This window comes from Brienomyrus brachyistius, chromosome 12 (assembly GCF_023856365.1).
Source record: "Brienomyrus brachyistius isolate T26 chromosome 12, BBRACH_0.4, whole genome shotgun sequence".
Classification (NCBI taxonomy): domain Eukaryota; kingdom Metazoa; phylum Chordata; class Actinopteri; order Osteoglossiformes; family Mormyridae; genus Brienomyrus; species Brienomyrus brachyistius.
This window is the reverse complement of record NC_064544.1, coordinates 7,737,640-7,764,224: the sequence shown is the minus strand read 5'-3', so window position 1 is coordinate 7,764,224 and position 26,585 is coordinate 7,737,640. Positions and strand designations below refer to the sequence as shown.

The 26,585-nt window shown below is 42.2% G+C and overlaps 2 protein-coding genes across 3 annotated transcripts; both read left to right on the top strand.

Annotated features, from left to right (window-relative positions):
* Positions 1 to 1,613: 1,613 nt before the first annotated feature.
* LOC125704449 (neuromedin-K receptor-like) lies at positions 1,614 to 13,484 on the top strand. Of its 2 annotated transcripts, XM_048970006.1 has the most exons (6): positions 1,614 to 6,643; positions 6,832 to 7,020; positions 7,616 to 7,766; positions 8,993 to 9,189; positions 9,460 to 9,686; positions 13,364 to 13,484. In XM_048970006.1, exons 2-5 carry the CDS (start codon positions 6,875 to 6,877, stop codon positions 9,674 to 9,676), a joined length of 711 nt encoding a protein of 236 aa, XP_048825963.1. In that variant the 5' UTR covers positions 1,614 to 6,643; positions 6,832 to 6,874; the 3' UTR covers positions 9,677 to 9,686; positions 13,364 to 13,484. The 2 variants fall into 2 exon arrangements, with proteins under 2 accessions (XP_048825963.1, XP_048825962.1); XM_048970005.1 differs by having other exon boundaries at positions 1,614 to 7,020.
* Positions 13,368 to 19,789, top strand: LOC125704446 (sodium/hydrogen exchanger 9B2-like). Its single transcript, XM_048970002.1, has 12 exons — positions 13,368 to 13,562; positions 15,019 to 15,184; positions 15,643 to 15,813; positions 16,082 to 16,224; positions 16,332 to 16,459; positions 16,697 to 16,872; positions 17,147 to 17,253; positions 17,373 to 17,522; positions 17,945 to 18,053; positions 18,207 to 18,343; positions 18,786 to 18,987; positions 19,387 to 19,789. Exons 1-12 carry the CDS (start codon positions 13,494 to 13,496, stop codon positions 19,440 to 19,442), a joined length of 1,614 nt encoding a protein of 537 aa, XP_048825959.1. The 5' UTR covers positions 13,368 to 13,493; the 3' UTR covers positions 19,443 to 19,789.
* Positions 19,790 to 26,585: the final 6,796 nt, after the last annotated feature.

Genomic DNA, 26,585 nt, shown 5'->3' with positions numbered 1-26,585 from the left:
TTAGCAAAACCCACCAAAAAATGAGACTGTGGAACCCTATGCTGAGTTGTAGGTACTGGAACGAAGGCCCCTTAACAAGTCCTGTAGAGCAGTGCTGGTCTCCAGCAGACCAAGGGACCTTTGCCAGGCACACACAGGATCTGCCCATAGATCAACTTGGCTAACGAGGACTGCTGGTCTTACTTGAGAGCATTCTGGAGGCCCACCAGAACCCAGGGAAGCCTGTCCACCCAGCCATCATCCCAGAGGCTGGCCTCAAAAGTGATTTTCAGGGAGCATTGAAAGTGTTCGCACAGCCCATTGGCGTGCGGATGGGAAGCTATGCTGCGATGGACAGAAAGCCCCAACATCTGGGCCACTGCAGTCCAGAGCTAGGAGGTGAACTGGGACCCATGATTTGAAAAGACCCGAAAAAGGACACCCAGCCACTGATAAATGCCTGGGCCACACCTGCTGCTATGGTGGACAATAATGGTATGGCCTTCAGCTACCAAGTGGACCTGTCCACCACCATGAGCAGGTGAGTGAAACCTAGAGAAGGGGGGAAGGGGGGAGGGACCCGACCAGGTCCACATGCATGTGGATGAAACAGCACTCAGGCACCACAAAAGGCAGCAGCAGTGTCTTTGTATGCTAGTGCACCTTAGCATGCTGACATTGAATGCAGGATGCAGCCTAACTGCAGACATCCTTCCACAGCCTATGCCAGATGAACTTAGTAGCCATCAGCGGCTGTGGGGCGTGCTGGCCCGGGTGCGAAAGCCAGTGCACCACCTTGAAAATGTGACAACTGGCCAGCATGATGGGCCTACCTAGACCAGTTGAGATATCACACAGCAGGGTGGTGCCACAGTCCTGGAAGAGAACATCCTTTAGCTGCAAACTGATGACTGCGGTCCTGTAGGCCTGCACCTCTGGGTCGACCTGCTGGTCCACTGCCAATTCAGAATAATCTACTCCCAAATGCACAGCACCCACTACCAAGCGGGAGAGACAGTCAGCAACACAGTTGCGCTTGCCCACCATATGTCGGATATCAGTAGTGAACTCCAAAATAAAGGAGATTTGCCACTGTTGACGAGTGGAGCAAGGCTCGGAAGTCTTAGCCATCATAAATGTCAGGAGTTTGGGGTCAACAAACACTGTGACAAGGTAGCCTTCTATGAGGAATCTGAGGCAACAAACAGCTAAGTACAGGTCAAGGATTTCATGGTCAAAGGTGTTCCATTCATGCAGCCTGAACTACCAGCTGAAAAAGGCAAGCAGTTGCCAGGTACCATCTACCCACTGCTCATGCACGGTCCCCACAGTGAGTGAGCACAATCGGAGGATTAGGATACGGGTGGGCCAGCATGGTCACGTTTGCCAAAGCAAACTTGGCAGCCACAAAAGCCTGGATCTGCTCATTTGTCCATTCAAGGACCTGCTTAGCTCTCCTACCCCTAAGAATCTCATAGAGCAGCTGCAGCATCTGAGCAACCTGCAAGATAAAGTGATGGTAGAAGGTGACCATGCCCAGAAACCAGCTGAGAAAGGTTCAGGCTATAGCAGGCAGTGGAAACGCAGATATGGCCTCCACTTTGACAGGCAGAAGAACTGCCCCATCACTTGTAATGTAGTGCACAAGGAAATCAATGGAGGACAAGCTTATGGGTTAATCAACCCTTGGTTGCTCAGATGCTCAAAAAGGGTCTGAAGGCACATCAAATGGTCAGCCTTGGAGTTATTAGCCACCGGAAATTAATCCAGATAGACAAACAATAAAGGTTCTTTAGAACACTGTCCATAAGCTGCTGGAAACTACATAACTACACACACACACACACACACGCGCGCGCACATACATATAGACAGCGCTAACACAGTAAATGGATACACACACATTACACACAGTACAGTACAAGCATAGTACCGGCTATTTACAGTTTGTCACAAATTTCAACAAGGGCACTTTATATGTTTAATTTTATTGCTCAGATTACCACACGAGGGCAGCAAACACTTATTTTGTGAAATCTGTTCATTTTTAACCTAGTGCTTTTGCACTGATCCAGGAAATCTGTACTGATGAGAAGCTAACCTTCTCTTAATCTTTAATATGAAAAAGATTCGGACTATCACAAGAGAAATCACTCACATAGTAGGAGTCTGGAGTAGCAAGAAAATGTGAACTCCTTGAGTTCACTGCTTGTGATTTTCATGGACCATCCCTGTAATTTGCAGGTTATGTTATTATGACTGGGAATTCCTACATGAACTGGATGTACGTGTACAGATCTGGCACAACTAGACTTTTTATAATGTTGAGGTTGCTTGGGGATGCTGGAGGATCCTTCTGGCAGGAGCTAGAGTCTGTGGCTTTGAAAGGGAGTTTGGTTTGGTGTATTAGGTGTGCTACACGTTAGCAAGTTCATAATGAGTATATAGACAACTTCTTACAAAAATATGAAATATCTGTAGGTTTTGGAATAATTAAAAATTTATTGGTTGGTGTTTGATTACTTTAAAGTTCAAAAATACAAAATAAGGGTAGATAGAAATCATATCCTCTTTAAATCCAAAATGACAGCCATGTAATTCTTATGGTTACGCTGTCTGCTGCATTTACCACGGGACACTGAGGAGAAAATACGGTACTGCAGTGTTATATTCTGGTTGTGGCCATACTATGACATGGAATGAAATACAGAGCGATTAACCAGTAAAACATCATAATCACAGGCCAGAACAAAGACAAGAATGTAAGGGAAGAAGTGTAAAGCCTTCATCTACCTTCTATGACCATTTATACAACACAAAGGCATGGTTAGCATGAAAGATACTCTAGAAAGTACAGGGGACAAAGACAGGGACACCCTGGATGGATGTCCTTCAGTCCACATGAAAGCACACAGACACATACACACACTGTTACAGGGGACAAAGACAGGGACACCCTGGATGGATGTCCTTCAGTCCACATGAAAGCACACAGACACATACACACACTGTTACAGGGGACAAAGACAGGGACACCCTGGATGGATGTCCTTCAGTCCACATGAAAGCACACAGACACACACACTGTTACAGGGGACAAAGACAGGGACACCCTGGATGGATGTCCTTCAGTCCCTCTGAAAGCACACAGACACACACTGTTACAGGGGACAAAGACAGGGACACCCTGGATGGATGTCCTTCAGTCCACATGAAAGCACACAGGCACACACACACACTGTTACAGGGGACAAAGACAGGGACACCCTGGATGGATGTCCTTCAGTCCACATGAAAGCACACAGACACATACACACACATTGTTACAGGGGACAAAGACAGGGACACCCTGGATGGATGTCCTTCAGTCCATCTGAAAGCACACAGACACACACACACACACTGTTACAGGGGACAAAGACAGGGACACCCTGGATGGATGTCCTTCAGTCCACATGAAAGCACACAGACACATACACACACTGTTACAGGGGACAAAGACAGGGACACCCTGGATGGATGTCCTTCAGTCCCTATGAAAGCACACAGACACACACACACTGTTACAGGGGACAAAGATAGGGACACCCTGGATGGATGTCCTTCAGTCCGTATGAAAGCACACAGACACACACACACTGTTACAGGGGACAAAGACAGGGACACCCAGGATGGATGTCCTTCAGTCCACATGAAAGCACACAGACACGCACACACTGTTACAGGAGACAAAGACAGGGACACCCTGGATGGATGTCCTTCAGTCCCTCTGAAAGCACACAGACACACACACACTGTAACAGGGGACAACGCATAGTACTCCCTCGAAGGGAAGCCGGTCTATCAGAAGGTAAACAGGCACCCTACTACATTACAGTCACAAACCCTTTAATTTCTTGTATGTGGCTGATTGGCTTGTGATAGTCCTGAAGAATATGGTCTGAACTTTTAGTTTTATACCCACAAGCCCTGCCTACTTCCATAATGTTTATTTTCAGATTATCAGAATTTGTTTTTCAAAAACTCATTAAATTTAATCCAGACACTCAGTTCCAGGGCTAATTAAAGGTGTGCAGGAGCGAAAGAATAATTCATGAGATTTGATAGACGTTTCTCTTGCACAGACAAAACGGAGCTGCCCAAAATACTGGAAAAGGTACAATAGGTGTGACATTGATTGAAATATTCATCTAAAATACCTCGGAACTGTAATTATGATCAAATGTTCACTTTTCCCTATGGAAATCCTATCTGAAGAAAAAGCAATGATTAATACTGAGCTATGCTCCAGTTAGATTTGAGGGATTTGTAGAATTTACTTTGAGTCGATGATGATGCCTGTGTGTGTGTGCGTGCGTGCGTGCGTATGACTATCCTTATGGGGACACAATGTTCTATGAAGTTCTCCTCTATAATGCACTATACCTTCATAATGCATAATAATGGCTTATACTGACCATAATAATGCATTATAGATGACAGCTTCATAGAGCATTCATAATACATAATAATCATGTAATATCCATCCATCCATTTTCCAAACCGCTTATCCTACTGGGTTGCGGGGGGTCCGGAGCCTATCCCGGGTTCAGTATCTTTGGTTTTCTGTTACTCTCACTTAAATCATAGTTCACTTTATATTGTAATGTATATACTGTACTGTGATGCCTATAATATATTAATTTCATTAGTCATATAAAATTTGAGTTAAAGCATCATTTTATAAACCCTCCAGACAGCTGTAAGTTGAGTGGATAACTGAATGGAGAATTGAATAAAGAAACTAACTTTATAAATGTCTTATGACAGCAGCTTCTTCTGTTTAACACCTGTCAGAAATTTAGATGTCAGGGCATAATGTGCAATTTCCCACGGATTCAAACTGTCTGCGACCTGAATTTGCCGTATCCACGTCCGACTGGCTTCGTGTAATAATGTGCAATCCAGTAAGGTATGTTCACATCTCATATGCTAGAGCTGCTTTGGTCCTTTTGTGGTATGGCTTGATTTGACTAGCGAACCTGATTAACGAGCAAAGTGTGTAATTAATTAATATGTAACTGCCCGCCCCCCGCCCAGTGGCATTTAAGACAGGCACCGCGTTTTTCTCTGTTCAGGGTGGACTCTCAATGCTATTTATCCGATTTATACCAATAAATTACTGGCAGCCTTAACGGGCAGCCCACTTGCGGCTTCGTAAAGTTTGTGCATACATGGTTTATGCTTGCTAACGGTACCGATGGGTAACCTCAGTGAAACACCCGGTAACGTGACGAACCGGTTCGTCCAGCCGCCGTGGAGGGTCGCGCTGTGGTCCGTTGCTTATGCGGCAGTGCTGCTGGTGTCGCTCCTCGGGAACCTGACCGTGATCTGGATCATCTTGGCGCACAGGCGGATGCGCACCATCACCAATTACTTTCTACTGAACCTGGCTTTCTGCGACGCCACTATGGCTGCTTTCAACACTCTTGTGAATTTCATATACGCTCTACACAACCAGTGGTACTTCGGAAACTCCTATTGCAAGTTTCACAACTTCTTTCCTGTAGCCGCGGTGTTTGCCAGCATCTACTCGATGACCGCAATTTCTGTGGATAGGTAAGAACATCTAAATGAGATGACTTTGCATGTTTACAAAACAATTTATAAGAAACACACGAATCTGTTTTAATGGTTCCTGGAGAAAATTGTTAGGTAGCACTTTACGTAAAGCAGTCCTCATAATGAGTTTAGGCACCCATGTACAATGCATTATAGATACCATCATAATACATTACAATGTAATCATAAAGTATTATACAAAAGACTATGACTATTCACAAAAAGCCATAACACATTATAACAATGTCTATTATGCATTATTGTTCTATGAAGTTCTCCTCTATAATGCACTATACCTTCATAATGCATAATAATGGCTTCTACTGACCATAATAATGCATTATAGATGACAGCTTCATAGAGCATTCATAATACATAATAATCATGTAATATCCATCCATCCATTTTCCAAACCGCTTATCCTACTGGGTTGCGGGGGGTCCGGAGCCTATCCCGAAAGCTATAGGCATGAGGCAGAGAACAACCCAGGATGGGGGACTAGCCCATCGCAGGGCACACTCACACACCATTCAGTCTCACATGCACACCTACAGGCAATTTAGCAAGTCCAATTAGCCTCAGCATGTTTTTGGACTGTGGGGGGAAACCGGAGTACCCGGAGGAAACCCCACGACGACATGGGGAGAACATGAAAACTCCACACACATGTAACCCAGGCGGAGACTCGAACCCGGGTCCCAGAGGTGTGAGGCAACAGTGATAACCGCTGCAGCACTATGCCGCCCCCATCATGTAATATGTTGTGTCTTTTTATAAACAGTTATAGCGGTGTTCAAAATAATTTCTGAATGCTTTATTATACATTATGGAGGTAGGGCTAATTAAAATATTACCAATTAGTATTTCTTAATTAGAGTATAGAAGTTGGTTGGTGCCCCACCCTGGATTATTCCCTGCATTATGCCCGTAGCACCAAGAGTAGTTTTTGGACCCTCACATACCAGCGCAGGACCATCGGGTATAGAAAACGGAAGGAAGTATATGGAAATCTTGCAGCAGAACAATTGGCAGTTTGCTGGATAATATGAAACAATAGTAATAGGTGAGGGTTTGGTGGTAAAAGCCTGCTTGGAGAAAAATAAAACCATATTAATTTTGTATTGTGATCTGAAGTTGGGAACCATTAACACCGTTTTACAAAATGTAAGGAGCTGTCATTATTAACAGATTTTGTTTATATACTGTATTATTACAGCGAATAACCACATATTCTGCCCATGCTGGTTTAAGGTATTTGGCTATTATTCACCCTTTGAGGCCCAGACTGTCGGCCATGGGCACAAAGCTGCTCATTCTTTGCATATGGACCATGGCTGTCGTTTTGGCTTTTCCGCTGTGCTACTACTCCTGCACCAAGACCAGCCCAGAGCGGACACTCTGCTATGTGGCTTGGCCACGGCACTCCCAAGACGGCTTCCTGTGAGCCCATCTCCTTTGCACTATTATTTAATTACGTTAGTGTACCCTCTCAGGTGTATTTGGAATATGCGTCAACATATGTGTATATATGTGTTTATTTATTTATTGACAAGAAATGCCTGTTTTTAAGTGGAAGAGACAAAACAATGGTCATGTGATCAAAAAGCAAGAACATCTATGCTTACAAAATGAATCACTAACCAAGATACTGTACTAAATTATACACATACATTATTCACAACCGATTTTCCAGTGTAAGGCCCCTTAAGGGGGAACATTACAGGGACAAGCACACTCAGCCTGAAACTGTGCTTTGATGCAGGTGTGTGTGTCTGGACTGAGGGGGGAAACTGGAGTAATCAAAATCTGCACACACAGACATGTCACACGTTCCCTATCATGCCATCCACTGGCCCACTGAGGCGGAATTAAACAAATTTCATTCGATGATTCGTTCAGTTCATTTGTGAAATTATTCTGTATAAACATGCAGAGGATCAGACAGTGAGGATTGTTTAGCAATGAAACTATATAGATTCATGAATTTTTGGTTGATCATTGGATGTTTCTGTGCCTTCTCCTTTTTCATTTGCAGGTATCATATTATTGTGACTGTCTTGGTCTATGTACTGCCCCTAGTGGTAATGGCTATCGCCTACACCATTGTAGGAATTAATTTATGGGGAGCAGAAATTCCTGGAGACACATCAGGAAATTACCAGGAACAACTGAAGGCCAAGAGGAGGGTAAGATGTGTTGTCAGAAAGTTTAGGAATTGATTTCGGAAACACACAGGGGTATGTTGTCCCAAACTATTAAAATGATTCATGTAAGATTATCGTCGTCTTTCCAAGCCGACAGATTCTGTGTCTTTCTGTCTCAGCCTCAGATATTCCCCAGCTTACTGACAGACATAAACCACCCAGAATGTCCTGAACCTGCCTAGGCGGTGCTGCACAATGGGACATAACCCAGAACTGACTTCTGGGGGCGTTGCAAAACGCATCTCATTTATATTATAGCCATACTGCTAATCTGCTTAACAATTTGTGGGTGTAAATGTCCGCATATTACCAAAAAGCTGTCATTGGCCAAATGCTTCACTGATCGTCTAAAGCCCTGGTGATTATTGCACACGCGTGATATAATATTGATGTGATTTCGCCCAGCCTTACGTGAACTCAGCATGACTATATGGAAAGAACAAGTCCAAGTGGAAGGAATTTTAGGGACATTTCAGTTAATGAGTTCTATTTTTGCAATGCATTTATAGGGCAGTGGTGGCTTAATGGTTAGGGAAGCGCACTTGTAATTGAAAGATTGAAGGTTTGAATCCCCGACCAACAAGACACCACTGAGGTACCCTGAGCAAGGTACCGCCCCCAAGCACTCCTCCCCGGGCGCAGAATTAGTTGCCCCCTGCTATGTCACAACGTCACATATGGGTTAAATGCTGAGGACACATTTCATTGTTGTCAGCAAAGACAACTCATCACTAAATTCACAAGATGTACTATTATTTGTTACTGGTGTAGAATTAGTGTAGGGTGGTCTCTGGCTCAGTGGGTGGGGATGTTCTGCCTGTGATCAGAATGATGCTGATTCAAATCCCAGAGCCAGCAGAGTGGTTTCACAGTTGGGCTCTTCAACCTGCCATTAATTTCAATTGTTCTTGGGACTGGCTGACCTTACAGTTGGACATTGCTTTGGATAAAAGTGTCTGGTAATTATCCATCTTCCAACTGCTTATCCTGGTCAGTTTCACAGGGATCCTATAGTTATTGATTTTGGAAATGTAGTGTGACTTGATTGAACAGATGACTTTGGTCTATGTTGGAGGTGTAACATGCAAATATTAAAAGGTGGACTTCGTTTCTCTCTTTTTAATCTTTACCAATCGGTGCTTTGTTAAAGATCTCCTGTCACTTTCAGGTACCCAGCCAGCTGTCATTTCTCAAACATCTCTCTCCAGGTGGTGAAGATGATGATTATCGTCATGGTAACGTTTGCCTTCTGCTGGTTGCCCTACCACATTTACTTCATTGCTACTGGGGTAAACAAGTTGCTGAGCCGGAGGAGGTACATCCAGCAGGTTTACCTCTCCGTGCTGTGGCTGGCCATGAGCTCCACCATGTACAATCCCATAATCTACTGCTACTTGAACAGTAGGTGAGTCTGGCAGGGTCTGGCCTTCTCTGTGTGCATAATGAAGGAAGAATTCTGCTTAGGTGCATCACCTGTCATGTTATTACATGATAGTACAGTCAGCAACCTGTTTCACACTGAAGAATTAAATATGGCTGCATGGTACTGGGGTTATACATTGTATTTTTGTCTTAAGAAGTCCTCCATATATTTTGTCCCTGTAATTGATTCTTGCCCTTTATGTGAGGGTTGACATCTGTTGACTGTAGCTGCTGTCTTTCTGATCACATCCAGATTCCGATCTGGATTTAAGCGTGCCTTCTGGTGGTGCCCCTTCATCAAGGTATCTAGCTATGATGACCTTGAGCTGCATACAGGCCGCTTCAGCGCCACCCGGTGGAGCAGCACATACACAGTGTCTCGTGTGGAATCCAGAATGGGGGGCATGACCTCAGCGACCGCTCCCTTAAGACGTCAACATTTCCAGGAGCTCCAAGATCAGCCGTTATGAAGCAGCTGAGGTGAGGAGCTCACTAAGCTAGACGATGAGTGGCAGGATTGATCAGGAAATGGAGTTCTTTTACAACAGTAAGAAATGTATATGTTTAACAAAAACTGTAAAACCAGGGTTGCCAACTCTCTCACGCATCTGGTGTGACACTTGTGCTTTCAGACTCTTGCACTCATGCAAGAAATCTCACGGCAAAAAAGTTAGTTTGCAATCTGTACAGACTATTTACAAGGTAATAAAACTGTTACATATATGTAAATGCGTGTGCCTGTGTGTATGGGCTCCAGTGAGATGACCAAAGTTGGCAGCGCTGATTAAACATTATATTCATATAATAACAGCAAAGGAAAAAATACGATAATAAGCCTTTTTACAAAGCTGTCGGTGCCGCATGCTGCCATAATCAGAGTTGTCCAACCAAGCAACAAATCAAATTAGAATGTAATGAGCTACATGAAGCTAAATTGGAAGAAGGTTGTTTAGTAACTGAATCAAATGGGTTTTTCCGCCACATACTGTCACATGCTGTTAGCATCAGACTCTTTACAGTTTTTCTCGATTTGCTTTGCAGCATTTCTCAAATGACAATTAACATTTGCAAAACAACAAGTGTAATCCCCACACCGTCTGTGTAATCTGCACAGCAGAACGTCATTTCTCCCTGCTTCACACACATTTCCAGATAATGTACTACATATATGCAAATGATTTTGTAAAGCAAAAATAATAGCAAAATCATTAACCAACCTTTCAAAATGATTCAAAAATATATTCCATAAATTGCAGTCATGTGGTATTGCTGTGTTTTTGGTTTCTCAGTCAGGGGCACCATAAACAGAAGAAAGTTATCATGAATCCAAGGGCCACTGAATGACAGTGGCCCTCAAAACGTTGGGACATAATTAGATTGGTCTGGGTTGGGGGCCCAGTGTGATACATTTTCATGGAGTCCAAAATCTCTGGCAGCACTTCTGCCCATGTGGAAGTAAAATTGGACATTGGTAGCCCGGGAGGGGAGGCATATTGGGTCTGTTATGTCTTAGGCCTTAGGCAAGAAGAGATTGTTTTGAATACTGTGTGACCTCGCTTCGCGATAGCTGCCTGCAGTAAGTTCCACAGACCCCGAGGAAAGCTCAGACCTTGGAGAGGCAGATAGCGGAACAAAGGGGGAGAGAAACCACCTGCAGGAAGAGATTCAAAGCTGCCCAAACTGGTGCACAGCGAGTTATAGCTTTATAAAATAGTTGCAGTAGACAATATATAATATGTTACACGGTAGTGCAAATGTATAAGTAATCGTTATATTAATCATACTAATCATATGTTAGCCATGTATTTACAGTGATTCAATGACAATTCATCAATGTATTAATCATTAATGAATGGAACACCCAAACATTAACAGTGATTCAATGTCATATAATACATATCTATATACATATCTGAAGTAGAGTCTAGAAACTGAGACAGATTCCGGTAAACTGAGCTAGATGGGTGGATTTTACGTTCCTACCAAGGTAAACCAATAGAGCAGGAGAATTGTGTTTGTTATACGTTTGAGCTCGGTTTGTTGGTGTTTCGTGACCAATCAGGACTTAGAAGTCCTTATAGGGAATTGGGAGTTATGGTTTATCAACTGGTTGCTCTGTGTGCTCCGGGTGACTTGGTACCAAGTGCCAGAGTGTGACGGGAGCACTTTGCTGGAATTGCTGGATTAAAAGATTTTCTTTACTCACCAAACTGAGAGGTCCAGACCTTTATTCTAAGTGATTCTCTGTTATCAGAAAAGTTGATTTATATTTTTTCTACCACACCCACAGTACATGATTTTGTTCTAGTATGGTCATTTTGTTGTGTTTGTTATACAGTGCTGTGTGACTCTTTTGTCTGCTGTTGTACTGTGTTTTGAGATCTGAAGAAGTTATATGTGCAGGGGAGTGCTTTCTCTTGCCAGTGAACTTTACGTACTGTAATGTAGAGCCTTGCAGTGTTGAAACTGGTGTCTGACATGAATAAGTATCAGTTTGCTAATGAAAAATGATCAGTCGGTGACAATGAGAAAGTGGGAACCGACTCATTCTGACAGACTGACAATATATCTAAGCATTTTGGCTCCCATGGTGAAAAAGATGCTGATTGTTCTTTTCATTTTGGTGACACTGACTAATTCATTGGTGGAATGATTTGCTTTTGAGACATGAGTTAATTGTTTTGAGTAAGTTACAGGATTTTGCAGCTAACCATAGTGTTGTACTATATGCATGAACTGTTTTGAGAATTTCTCTTGCAAATGTTAAGCTTGCTTCATGAAATGTGCCAGTGCAATTGATAACAACTGTAAATGTCTGGTTACAAGATGGACGTCAGTTCCTGCGAACAGCTTCTTTTCCTAAGCACCGTTAATGCTACAGTATGATATTCTGATGGCATATAAAACACTCCGTTCTAAAGGCTACATTACAAATAAAGTCAAGCTGAATTACATCTTCAGTGCAGATTAATATGTTACCAATATTTTAAATCAATTCATGAAGGCATTGCACGCAGTATAGAGAAAGCAAGGGATGGTGATTTGGGATTTTTATGAAGGCCCTTTGGTTTCTAAATAGACCACTTATTTTTGACATTTTGTGAAATTTTGATATGAAGTTATTATAGTAACACAAGACTCTAAGTGGTTACATTTACATGTATTTCACAAAAATATGTTATGCTAGTTCAGGTCTGGATGCTGTTCAGCCAAATGGCTATTTCAATATTAGTTTAAATACTAGAACTCGTGGCCATAAGTGGAAATTAGCGGGAGAACATTTTAATCTGAATCTGAGGAAGCACTTCTTCACACAGCCTGTAGTTAGAGTGTGGAACAGTCTTCCTGCTGGTGTAGCACAAGCTAAAACCCTGGGTTCCTTTAAATCAGAGCTAGATGAGATTTTAACATCTCTGAGTTATTCGTTAAGTTCTCCCCAAATGAGCTTGATGGTCCGAATGGCCTCCTCTAGTTTGTGAAGTTCTTATGTTTGTATATTTAAATGCACCGATGACTGGTGAAGTGAATAACATAGATTATCTCATTACAATGGCACCTGTCAAGGGCTTTGCATGTGGTGACTAACATGATTATCACATATATATGTAGTTTTGGCTGTAAAATTATTATAATGGGAAACTACATTATCTGTTTTGAGCAAAAAACTAAAACTTAAAATTGTGCCAAATGACGACAATTGTGCAAAACCATTTGCATATATGAACTAAAGCATTTGGCAATGAGAAGCAGTGAGAAATGACGTTCCACTGTGCAGAAGTGACATTATGGTGTTGAGATTACATCAGATATATAGACCACACCTCTGTAGAACACCGAAGGAAGCCATAATATCTGAAAGAACCCCAGGTGAATCATAGTGAATTTCAGCCTCCACATAGGCTGAGCAGAGAGAGCCGAACCCCACAGTCATGGAGGTGTGAAGCCAGCGTATTTCTGTTCTTTTATGAGGCAATTTTTTATTAGTCAGTTAATCATTAAAGTTAAACAGATATTGCCATCTAGTGGAAAATAACAATAGTTTACTGACCTGGGTGATTTTAAAAAAGACATTTGCGAAAATGCTTACTAGTTAAGAGGGATTAAACGGTACCTTGAAAGTGTGTGTAGTTCTATCACAGGATTTCTTCCTTCTGCAGGAGCAGAAGCACAAGGGCTTTGCCAATTCCACCATAAGTGAAGCTCATCTTTTCCATTAGAAATCAGAGTCAGGAGATGAATGTTCCACAAACTCACATGTCTGCTAGTGGAAGTGTACCGTAAACTTCCATGTGCATCACAGATAAGCTTTATACCCACAGAAAATCCCAGGAAGGAGGCTATATCTTCAGATTTAAGGTAAATGTACTTATTCGTTCACTTTTTGCCTGGTTTTTATGCTCTGGAGGTTTCCTGTTGCCTGACGCTTTTACAGTTGATCCCATTTGGCTGCATTTCCCTCTACAATCTCCAATTATGCGATTCCCTTGGAAAGCAGTGACAAGTACAGGGAATCCTGAATAAAGGTTTTCAAAATGACTGTAAAATTTCCTGTACAATTGATACAATTCACTGTACCCTACTTTTGCAAGTGAGGGATTCATTCTATTGCAGTGATGCATGGATCCCATGTGGCAGCGTAAGCTTGCGGCAGCCCAGTGTCACCTTGTACTGGTGCCAGTAATAGCTGTCGATTGGGGGGGGGGGGGGGGCTGCCGGTAATAGCCATTGATGTGGAGGCTGGATAAAGTTCACAGGTAGGTGGGGGACACAGTTGTTTGAGTTGGCACTCTCTCAGAAACCGTCACCCTGCCACTCTTCCATTGGCTTAAAAATCACATAAATTGCATGTTTGACATTATTTGATTATTGAAATTGCTATTTCTTATATTCATCCATCCATCCATCCATCCATCCATCCATCCATCCTTCATATTCAGTATGGGGTATCCTTGGGGGGGGTCAACATCAAGTCAAGTCCAGTAGGTCTTTATTGTCATTTTTAACCATACACAGTTTAAAATGGCTCTGTGTTTCTCTCGGAGCAAGGTGCTACGTAAATTAACACAAGACTAACACTTAACAGCGGAAGCTGTAGAAACATTGCAGGATTGTGCAACAGACAGGACAGCTGATACTGACAAGTACAAACAGCACAGTAAGGCTTGTAATGATAAGGGGCAGGTTCTTTATTACATTATACAGTTAGCATAATGTGCAATGAGGTAGCAATAAAAAGATAAACTGTAAACAAGGTTACAATAAGAGTAAATAATAGTTACAATAAGATAGTAAATAGTACTTAATAGTGTTAATGAGTGTGTGTGTATGTTTAAGAAAAAAATGACTATTTATGGGCAAGTGTGTCGGTTGGCAGTCACAGGTGACTCAAAGGCATGTGGAATGTTCTGCACGTCATTGCTTCCTCTCCAGCTATCTGACTTCTTTGCATCTGCCCACTTGCTTTTAGAATTGAACTACTTTTTGCGTGTAAATGCATTTTTGTTGTAATTACAAGGTGTTTTTATATTACTTTGGCTTTGATCGCAATTGTTTTTCTTTTAAATGTTATATTTCCAGTTAGTTTAATATTTATTTCATGTAATTTAATATAGACCTTACATGATAAATAATACCAGCCATGAACATTGTGTGCATAATTGCATTTATTTATATTCATGCTAAAGACTAAAGATGTATTAAGAAATCTGGTAGCTAAAAATCAAATAGAAACATGTAAGAAAAAGAACCGATAATGTTAATTCTGTAACACTGTTTTTTAAAATTATTAATTAGTATATAATCATTTGTTCAGATCATGGATGATATCCAAGTGAATGGGCTTGTTAAGCACCCCGAGATCTCCATGGTAACAGAGCACAGCGATACCTCCAATGTCAATGCAAATGCTGGCAGTACAAAAGGCCAGCAGTCATCACACTGCCCACCAAAGGGGCTCCTTGCCTCAGTCATCACTAAAGGTAACATGAAGCACCATTCAGAATGAGGGACTGCGCTCTAAAATGCATCAGATGAATGAGGTCCCCATTGGTAGTCGCTGCATTAAGTGTGAAGCATAATGACTCGATCATCTGCATTTTTAGTCTTACTTTCTGAGCACAGAAAGTTTTGGATAGCACACTAGTTCATCTCAATCGCACACTCAGAGATTGAACCACGGATTTTTTGGCTATGGAGAAAACCTCTGCAAAGACTGAAAACTAAAACAATAAAAACATTTAAATAAGTATGTCAACCTCTGCCCTCAACATGTCCTCAGATTTCTGAGGGACCAGTCTTGGTCTTCTACACCTCAAATACTAAATTTCTTCAAGTTAATACCTCAGACTGGATTAGTGGCTCTGATATCTTAATCTGTGCAGACAAGTTGACCGATTTCTTATGGCTGGTATGTAGTTAAATGTGCTCTTCCTGTCAGTGGCCATGGCGCTTGTGCTGTTCGGAGCAGTGTGGTCCATCACAGAGAAGGAGTGTCTTCCTGGGGGGAATCTCTTTGGGATCGTGGTGTTATTCATTACTGCCGTCTGCGGGGGAAAGCTCATGGCTCTCATCCAGTGCCGCTCTCTTCCCCCTCCCCCCCGCCTCCTTGGTAAGTGATGTCAAAAAAGGAGGACGCCTCTGACAGCTACACTATCTGAATGTTGCACAAAATTTGTAATAATATTGATGTCAAATACACATTTTACATGTGCTATGCTTATGCATATGACAGGGGTTTGTACTGCGAAATCCACTACTGCTGTCAGCTTTGTATCCCACTCTTTTGGAGGTCGGAGGACTGCCACGTCTGGCTCAGGAAAAGCTGACGAACTGGACGGCATTTGCAGTGATGATGCTAATAATCTGTGTGCATGCAGGAATGCTGCTGGCTGGTGTCCTCTTACACAATGTCCCTGTGGTGTCTGAGGCAGTTTACATTGACTTCAAATGGTCAGCATCCCTGAGGAATACTGCCCTTGCTGTCATACTGGCCAGAGCTGGGCTGGGACTGGATGGTGCTGTATGTTCCTCCAGCTTTTTCTTACTACTTTATTGTTGAGTGTCTTGCACCGATAAACACACATAAAGCAGATATTCTGCAGATTTGTCCCCGTTTTCTTTCCCTAGGCCTTGAGGAAGCTGAAGGCAGTGTGTGTGCGTGTAGCAGTGGGGCCCTGTACAGTGGAAGCCTGCACTGTAGCAGTAGTCTCTCACTTCCTGATGAGTCTGCCCTGGATCTGGAGTTTCCTTTTAGGGTAAGAATGCCACCCTAGTGGGAAACACATTCCAAGCTTTCCGGACCTTTCTTTGAGTGCAGATGGACACACGTCATAAAGTCGGAAGGGCAAAATATGCTTCCATCTTCAGAATAAACACAAAACTAATGTTTCTGGCAAAGCGTTTAGATGCATTCATGGATGGCAGTGAACCTGAACCCTAGCGTTCCTCAGAATGCCCACCTCCTGGATCAGCACTTCCCATCTCCTCTACAGGTTTGTGCTCAGCGCAGTGTCTCCAGCAGTGGTGGTTCCCTCCATGCTGCTTCTGCAGAAGGAAGGCTTTGGGGTACAGAAGGGGATCCCCACGCTGCTTATGGCGGCGGGGAGCTTTGATGACATCCTGGCCATCACGGGCTTCACCGCCTGCCTGGGCATGGCCTTTGCCACAGGTACAGTTTCTATTCAAGCCATCGTTTGTTGTGCATGATGAAGTACATGTTTAATTGTACAGTTCACATCAAAGTCACATAAAACAGGCTGTGTGTCAATTTTGTTTTTGCTGAGTCTTAACACAAATTCAGTATTTACCCTTCCATGGTTAAAAGCTTGTACCCTGACAATTCTTTATGTGCTGGCCTTTTTATGTTCTGCTTCAGGACGTAGTGGGGTTTACATCTTACGCTCACTGTGTCCTGCTTTAACACACCTGGCTGCTCTGTGCAGGGGCCACCTGGTACATTGTACTCAAGTGCATGCTGGAGGTGATTGCTGGCCTGATTGCTGGTGCCCTAATGGGTTTTCTTCTACGCTTCTTTCCCAGTGAGGATCAGGTACTTGCATGGGACACTTTCTTTATTCTGTATTACTTTGTATTCATTTTTCAAGTCACAACACTTCTATGAGTGAAATTCTGTTGGATTACATGCTATCTCCTTTTCTCCTGCTCCAGGGGCAGCTTGTGATGAGACGTGCCTTCCTACTTTTGGGTCTCTCTGTTCTGGCGGTCTTTGGGAGCCGCATTGCGGGTTTTTCGGGGACCGGGGGTCTCTGCACCCTGGTCATGGCCTTCATCGCTGGACTTAGCTGGCGGGAGTCAAAGGTGAGACTGTGGCAGCAGGTGGAGTGAGTGGCTGTTCCTAGCTCTATATTGTTGGGGTTTCTCCTGAAGCTCTGGTCGCACTGTGAGCACGTGGCCACCTATCCACTGTGCTGGTGAGACCCAGAGGTGCCGTCGTCAGACTGCAAACACCTCCACTTCCTAGGGGTTTCTTGGTCTGTGAACCTGGGGGAAATTAATGAAAATAAAAAGTGCTGTGTAAGCATTTAATACAGGCATTTACCTTGATATAAGGGAACAACTTCTTATATGGGTCATTTAAAATTTAAATTTGGTAGTTAAATAATGACTTATAATAGATGATATAGTAATAATGATAATGTGAGTATGGTTCCATAAACGAGGCCGGTGAGTTTGTCTAAAGTCCCTTCCGGGAGTCATATTAAATTCCATAATCCATGCAGGTTCCTGTGGCAGCTGTCGTTGGGAGATTCTGGGATGTATTCCAGCCACTGCTTTTTGGGTTGATTGGTGCAGAAATTACAATTTCCACCCTAGATCTGAACACTGTGGGTCAGTACAACAAATGAATACGTCTATTATTGAATAATGTGAAGCACAGAAAGTACAATGTGGATTATATCCTGCTCTCTGATTCCATCCCCTGTCACTGGCTGTATAACCCTTGTCCAAACCTGCCCAAACCCTGAACATCTGTGTCTGCAGCACTGGGTCTAGCAGCTCTCAGCACTGGGCTCATTGTACGAGTTCTGTTCACTTTCACCATGGTCCTGTTTGCGGGCTTCACTTTCAAGGAGAAGGTCTTCATCGCCCTGGCTTGGCTCCCAAAGGCAACAGTGCAGGTGTGTTTTACTTTGATCTGTTTGAAAACTGAAGACAACACACATCCATCTGGGTGAACGTAATCCATTCCAGACATGGAATAACTGTAAGAAATACTCTTAATAAATCTGCCACTTTATTTATATAATGCATTGTATTACACTAGTATGGGCCAGTGGAAGCCTAATGGTTAGGGAAATGCACTTCAAATCCCAGACCAGCCAAGTACCACTGAGGTACCCTGAGCAAGGTACCGCCCCCAAGCACTGCCCCCCAGGTGCTGAATTAACTGCCCCCTGCTATGTCACATATGGGTTATATGAAGAGGACACATTTTGTTGTTGTGCATTGTGTGCTGTGCTGTCTCAACACTAGTCACCAAATTCTAATTCTAAGAGAACTCTTGGTAATACAATACACTCCATATTATGGATTATTTTTCACATCTGAATTCATATTGAGGCTGCCATTGGCTCCACGGCCCTGGACATGGCCCGAGCTCAGGGGGACGCTATCCTAGAGAAGTTTGGCATGGACATCCTCACAGTGGCAGTGCTGGCCATCCTCACCACTGCTCCCATAGGGGCCCTGAGCATCAGCCTGGGCGGACCACAGCTGCTGCAGAGGTCCACGACCACCTTGCAGGAGAACCCACGCCCAGAAGGTGACCATACCTACACACAAGCTTTATCGCAGAGGTGGCCATTTCAGGTCCAGAGAGTAAAAATCCAGACCAAGATTTTGTTTCAACCAACAGGTTGGGTACTCTGTGACTGTGACTCTTTATGCTCAACTAGTTGGTATAAACAAAATGTTGGTCTGGATTTTTACTTTCTGGACCTGACATGTCCACCTTGCACAAGGTCTGTGTGAAATTTGCAAAAGAAAACAATCCTATAATCCTATTTTTTTATATATATATAAAAAGCTAAATTAGAATATATGAATAGAATTTAAGAAAATTGTGGATTGCTCAGATGTCAAGAGGCTGTATATTTGATTTTTTTAATTCTATATTGTAAAATAATGCTAAATGCAGTACACTTATTGATACTGAATGCAGAAAGTCCAGAAGACCCAGTTGCTGTGCCATCTGTGACAAGTGACAGTTCAATCTGACACCATTGGGACTGCAGAAACCAAGCTACCACACAGCCAGAAGACTTAAAAGCTAATGAATATGATTTAGCTTCCTGCTACGACATTCCTGTTTGCTGAATTGCATGCTGGGATGCACTAATGATACTGTAATTTTAATTACCATGTGTACAGTAGATGCACATTTTACTTTACTGAAATTGTTTATGTTTTCTGTGTTCATTTGATACACCAGTCTGTGGGACTAAAGCATTTAATCAATGCTCTTGCAGAGTATGAGCAACAGAGTTTGCATGCAAGGATATTAAGGAGACAATACCTTAAAATGTCCTTTTTGCAATGCATTAAATTAATACATTTATTATTAATAGGGCAGCCTATTCCATGCTCTAATTACATACTGTGAGAAGATCTTTTTCAGATCCATACTAAAGTGTTCCCCCACTAATTTCCAACTGTTGCCACAGGTTCTTGAATTACAACTCACAATTTGGATGAACAGTATCTAGACCTGTTAGAATCCTATATACATGAATTGTGTCAGCCTTTGCTTAAGGCCTAACAAATCATGCTCTGCCAGCCTCTGTTCGTAATACATCCCCCAAGGTCAGGAATCATTCTTGTAGCCTTACGTTGGGCTGCTTCTAAAGCAGCAATGTCCTTTTTGCGGTAAGGTGACCAAACCTGGACACAGTATTTTAAGGCGAGGTCTGACAGGAGAATTATATAATCTTAGTTACCTCCCTAGATTTAAACTCAAGACAACTGGAGATGTAACCCAACATCCTGTTTGCCTTTTTAACTGCTGTCCCACATTGGTGAGAGACACATGGAAGCGTTAACATACACACTCGTAATAAGCTTCCTTAAATTCAGATGAACCTATAAAATACCTGCACATTATATTTCTGCTTCCTGCATGGATTACCCTACATTTGTCTACATAAAATTTCATCTGCCATTTATCAGCCCAGTCCTTAATTAGATCAAGGTCCTGCTGTAACACCTCTGTTGCAAACTTAGAATCTGATGCACCTCAACATCAAACTTAACCAGTTTTCCATAGATGTTAGTGTCAGTATCATTTATGTAAATTATGAATAATAATGGTCCTCTAATACTTACGTTCTGCTTCCTTTCTGTTAGCCAGTTCTCGATCCAATCCGCTACAGTTCCTTATATACCTGCTGCTTTGAGCCATTTGTGTGGGACCACATTGATGACCTTCTGGAAATCTAAATAAATCACATCTTAGGCCTTGGTTCGATCAATTTCCCTTGTCGTCTCCTCAAAAAACTCAAGTAAATTAGTCAGACAGGATTTATCCCTCCTAAACCCATGTTGGCTGTCTCTCAGAATGTTATTAGTGTCTAGACATTCAATAATATTTCCTAGGATTACGGCCTCCATCAATTGTCCTGTAATACAAGTTAAGTTAATTTGTCTGTTTGAGGGATCACTTCTTTCTCCCTTTTTAAAAATGGGACATATATTAGTGTGTTTCCAGTCCGAAGGTACTACATCTGCAGACTGAGACTTTTGAAACAGCCACGTTAAATGTCTGTAGATAGTATCTTCCATCTCCTTTAAAACTGTAGGCAAGATGCCATCAGGACCATGAGATTTATTAATTTTGAATTTAGTCAGACCTTGTAACACATCAGCTTCAGTTATACATGTAAAAGGTGGAACCAAATTTAAAGTAATATCAGGTATATTATTCATATCTTCTTGAGTAAATACTTTTGCAAAGTAATAAACTCATTAACAATGACCTCATCATTCTCAATTATCAGACCCGCACCATTCTGCAGATTGGTGACGTCAGCTTTTAGAGCACTTTTGGCACTGAAATGTTTAAAAAAAACTAACATTAATCTTACACTGCAATTCAACTTAACGCATCTAATATTATTTTTCAACTCGGCCTTCAGGTTTAAATATTCCGACATCCTTTATCACAACTTAATTAATAAGAAAATTAATATTCTTTCCCAGGATACGAACTGCCCCAATGAAGATGTACATCTGATTTAGAATTCGTCGTTTCAAATACAACGTCACTTGGTTTTCTTACCGCTATTCTTTTTTCTTCCTGGTTGCGTTTAGACAGGCAGTCCTGTGTCCGTAAACGGTTAAAAACGGGTAAAACTCAGCGACGACTGGCCTTGTCTGTACTTTTATTTGATTGATGGCTGACATATGAAGCTTACCTTGTTACCATTCAGAGAAGTTGTCTCTTTTCGCCCTCTCCGAGTTGTAAGTTGTAAATCGCTTTTTTTGACGCCGGTAGTTCGCCCGATATTGTTTTGTCGTCATTCTCGCCGGTCACTCCCCCACTTCACAAAACCAACAAAATAAATAAAAACTGTTAATAGATAATTAAAAACAAACTGCCGTTGCCTTTCGCTAGCAATTTTCAGTCGTGATAAGGCACAGCCAAAAAGACATGGGGAATAGTACACGAAGCAGAATTTCCCAGTTAGCTGGATAAGCCAAACGTGAAAACTGTCCAAGAGGCGGAGAGGTAAGCGACATTCCTTTTGGACATTCATTATACTCGACTTAAGTACTTTGGCTGATTAAAAAAAGACTGCATTGTGGAACACAACAACAACAACAACAAATTTATTTTTATATAGCGCATTATCACAACATTACATTGTCTCAAAGCGCTTTACAGTATCCTCACCCAAAGCCCCCAGTGAGTAAGCCATAGGCGACAGTGGCAAGGAAAAACTCCCTAGAAGGAAGAAACCTTGAGAGGGACCAGACTCAAAGGGGAAGCCCATCCTCCAGGGGCCGGCAGGGATAGTCAAATAGAGAGAGGAGAGCAAGGAAGATAAGCCAATGCCGAAGCCGAGTCTTCTTCCAATTGCCAGGCAACCAGAGGTAAGGCAGCGGGTCAAAAATGGAAGATCAGAACGGCGAGCTGGATGCAGGGACGTCACTGGTGGTGGTCGGGTGTGCTGGATATCTTGATAGATTGAGGTCTCCAGGCATCACCCCCAGGAGGAGTAGGGGAAATAAAATGTACAATTAGGCATAGTAGAGGAGGCTATTGGCAGTGCTAAAAGCTAGGTGAGTACAATATGAAGTGCAATCTGCAAGCTCCGGCAGATATGGCTATGGCAGCATCAGTAGGAGGGAGAGGCAAGTGGGAATGCCGGCATGGGGAGTCCCTGAAATGTCAGCACTCCAGTTCCACAAGAGATTGCAAAGCTAGAGTGACAGCACTGACAATCCAGTTCATCCAAAGCCAATGGCACCGATCCCCACCCAGCTCTACACCTCACACTACAGGCCTGACTGGGAGTGAAGAGTTAGCTAGGGCTAGAACTAGTGTCCCTATACGCTAAACTAAACAGGTGTGTTTTTAGTCTGGACTTGAATATTGAGAGTGAACCTGAAACCCGCACATCCGGTGGAAGACCATTCCACAGCAGAGGAGCTTTGTAGGAGAAAGCTCTGCAGCCTGCCGTAGCTCTTTCTACCCTAGGCACTAACAGATATCCCATGGCATGAGAGCGAAGCAAGCGTGGAGGGTTGTATGTGGTCAGCAGTTCACTAAGGTATTCTGGTGCAAGGCCATTTAGTGCTTTATAAGTTAATAGCAGTATTTTATAGTCAATTCGAGACTTAACTGGCAGCCAATGAAGAGAGGATAAGACCGGTGTAATATGATCAAATTTTTTAGTGTTTGTTAGAACTCTGGCTGCAGCATTCTGTACCATCTGAAGTTTATGCAAGGATCCAGACGGGCAACCCGATAGGAGGGCATTACAGTAATCCAGTCTGGAACTTACGAAGGCATGTATTAGTTTTTCTGCATCATTAAGTGAGAGCATCTTACGAAGCTTGGCTATGTTCCGTAGATGATAAAATGCAGTTCTAGTAATACTTCTTATGTGAGCATCAAAGCATAGATCTGAATCGACAAGAACGCCAAGATTTCTAACTACCATGTTAGAAACCCCCCTGCCCGTTCTCCGCCACTCCTGTTTTGTGCCCAACCAAAATTTCAGTTAAATATGAAGGAAAAACTGGAGATTCATGCAAAAACAAAAGCACCAAAGTTTTGTTTAAGAAACGCAATGAAAAAAAAAAATGAAAACATTAAATTATCATGCTTGGAGTTTTTACACATTAGTTGAAGGACTCCTTCATTTTAAATTTCTACTGAGGTATTTTTTTCTTTTTTATATAAAGAAGACAACAAGCAGAGGTTAAGAGAACAAGGGTGGGGGAGAAGTATGGGGGGGGGGGATAAAGAAAAAAAGGACCACAAAGATTGCCGCACAAAAAATAAAAACAAAACAAAGAAAAACAAAACGATCATAATAATAATGATAATAAAAGAACAACGACGAGCAGCAACCAACAATTTATTATTTTTATTTTATTTATTAATATTGACTACAAATAAATATATAGAATATTCACACGTTAACAATCGCAAGTTTTATTACTCAATATTTTGCCGTATAAACCGGTCCTCATGAAAGACCCAGTGAATCGGAAGATGTGAACCAAGTGAACTGGTGAACCAAAGAACCACTGAATGAACGAGTGAATGAAAAGACTAGATGGAAGAAGGACGCTGAAGGAACTGGTGAACGACTGGACCCGATGACTATAATATAATATAGCTATATATATATATATATATATATATATATATATATATATATATATATATATATATATATATATATATAATATAGCTACTATATATATTTAATTGGGGGTGTCTTGTAGTTCAGCGAATCGTTTTGAACTGCAGTAACACTTCAGGCCAGTGGGGGCCTGATCGAGTGGTGGTCATTGACATCGCGCTCTGTCTGATCACAATGTACTCACTGATCCCAAGTCAGTGGAGCTGTACAGTTAGTGGGCGGTGCTTAGTGAACTTAAGCGAGCCGGTTGTGGCTGGATGTCGTCACGGCTGTGTTTCTCATGATGTTTAGTGATAGGATGCTTCACGAATTGCGGACTTTGACTGAGGCGAACGTTAGCACTGAACAACCACCACAACGATAGATAGATAGATTAGATAGATAGATAGATAGATAGATAGATAGATAGATAGATAGATAGATAGATAGATAGATAGATAGATAGAAAGAATTTTATTAATATCCGTTGGAATGTTATTTTTACACCTCCCTCAACTTGCTCTCTGTGGATGACAGCAAACTGGCGGCGAAATGCAGCCACCGCTTGCGGCTCAAGGACCCGCAGATGTGCTGAGGCCAGGCTCGAACCGACGACCGCAATATGCTCACAAGCAGAGACTTAGCAGGCATTCCGCGCATGCGTGTACAGTGTTTGGAATCATTTTGGTTCGTTAAGTTCACTTCAAAGAATCCCTTCAAAAAGACAAGTTTGTTCGTGATTCGCACATTACTATAGTAACGTCTGTTTATGCGCCGTGTTTTAAGGCAATCGCTGTGTCGGGGTTCATGTTTTGGTTTTCTGTTGTGATTCCGAAAAAAGTCGCCAAGGCTGGTCAGACCCGCTACGTCCAGAACTGCAACAGTAGGTAACATCATCATTCAGATGGAAAACTGGACAATAGAACACTTTTTTTTCGCCTGTCCTACATGGAAAAAACACGAAGGGGAGCAGGTTGAGGAGGCGACGAGAAGATGTCACAAACAGAGTGTTATCCGTCTTGTACGCAGCAAAAACAAACTGCTGTCTTCCAAAATTACAATCAGTATGGTTCTGCCATGTGAAGGCGAGAATGTGACATTCTTAGCCAAAACTGTCACAGGCAATGTGCTCTGACAAATGTTTGCCGGGTGCTGGATTGTTCAGGTACACTGCAGGTGTCGTGGTTAGTGTACTCTTGTGACTCTGTCTCTTATAGGAGTCCCATCCCTGTGCAGTTGACCTTAAACACTAATGATAATCGTGGAGGCCGAACAAAGATGTCATGTAATTGCAGCTCCCAAATCATTTGTATCTCATCCCTATTTTAAAAGGTAACTTGAATGTTAGCACAATTCCCGTGGACCAGTTGATGTTTTTGCATATTTTGCATACCAGTTGATGCATATTTTCGATGGTTTAAAAGAAGACACTGCAACTTTTATATGAGAATATTAAAGACTTGGGATGACATTTGTTTCTAGTGTGTGTGTGTTTATGTTTATATATATAATGTGTCATATGTATAATTCAACATATGTATATATGTATATTAGTGTTATAAATCACAGAATAGCAAGGGATTTATAACTCTTGAACTCACGCAAAGTGTATGCACTTATTCATTATTCTAAATACAAGGACATTTATAATGTCCAGGTATATGAGTAGAGGTAGTGCATCGGGGTCCATAATCCACTTTACTGGTGGTAAGTCATACGGATCTATGTCTTTTATTGTTTTTAGTTTGCCCAAGTACAGTAGCTTGGTGTTGGGATTTAATTTCTTCCAATAGAGTCCCTTTTCTTTTCTCCATCTCTTCCAAATGCACAGGTAACCCACAGTTTCCCCTCCAGTTCAGATGCAACTCATCCAGCTTGAGCTGATCCCATCTGTTCTCAAAGGTCCCCCAGTGCCCTGTAAACCTGAACCCCTCTTTCCTAAACTGACCTTTTAGCCATCTCTTTAATCTTCTTATCTCCGCTAACTTAGCCTGGCTTGTGCATGTCACGGGAAGTATTCTGGAGAACACCACCGTGGATGTTCTGCTTCTAAGCTCATCAGCGACTTCTATAAATTTTTCCTGTAGAACAGTTCTCCTGGTTTGCTAAAGAAAAACGATCAGTCAGTGACAACAAGGAAATAGGAATAGGAGTGTCATTCAGAACTGAGCTCAGTAGCATACTTACACTTTATTTTTATTTCTTGCATTGGTGGCTGCAGAACCAGATTTTATTGATGTTCCTCTGTATTGATATCAGATCACTTTGAGTATAATAGTATACTGACATAGTGAGTGAGGTTAATTTGCATGCACATGCAGGTCATGATTGCAGATGCTCCACATGCCTGCAGCTGGCAGCCATTCTGCCTTGTATGGCCATAATGTAGAATCTAAGTAAGACATTGGTGTAGTAAAAGCAAAAGCAGCAGAACAGACTGACTTCCTGTGAAAAGTGTCTGCTGGGGCTTTTTCTCGACTCTGAGTTTCCCCCAAAGTCATGGAACAGC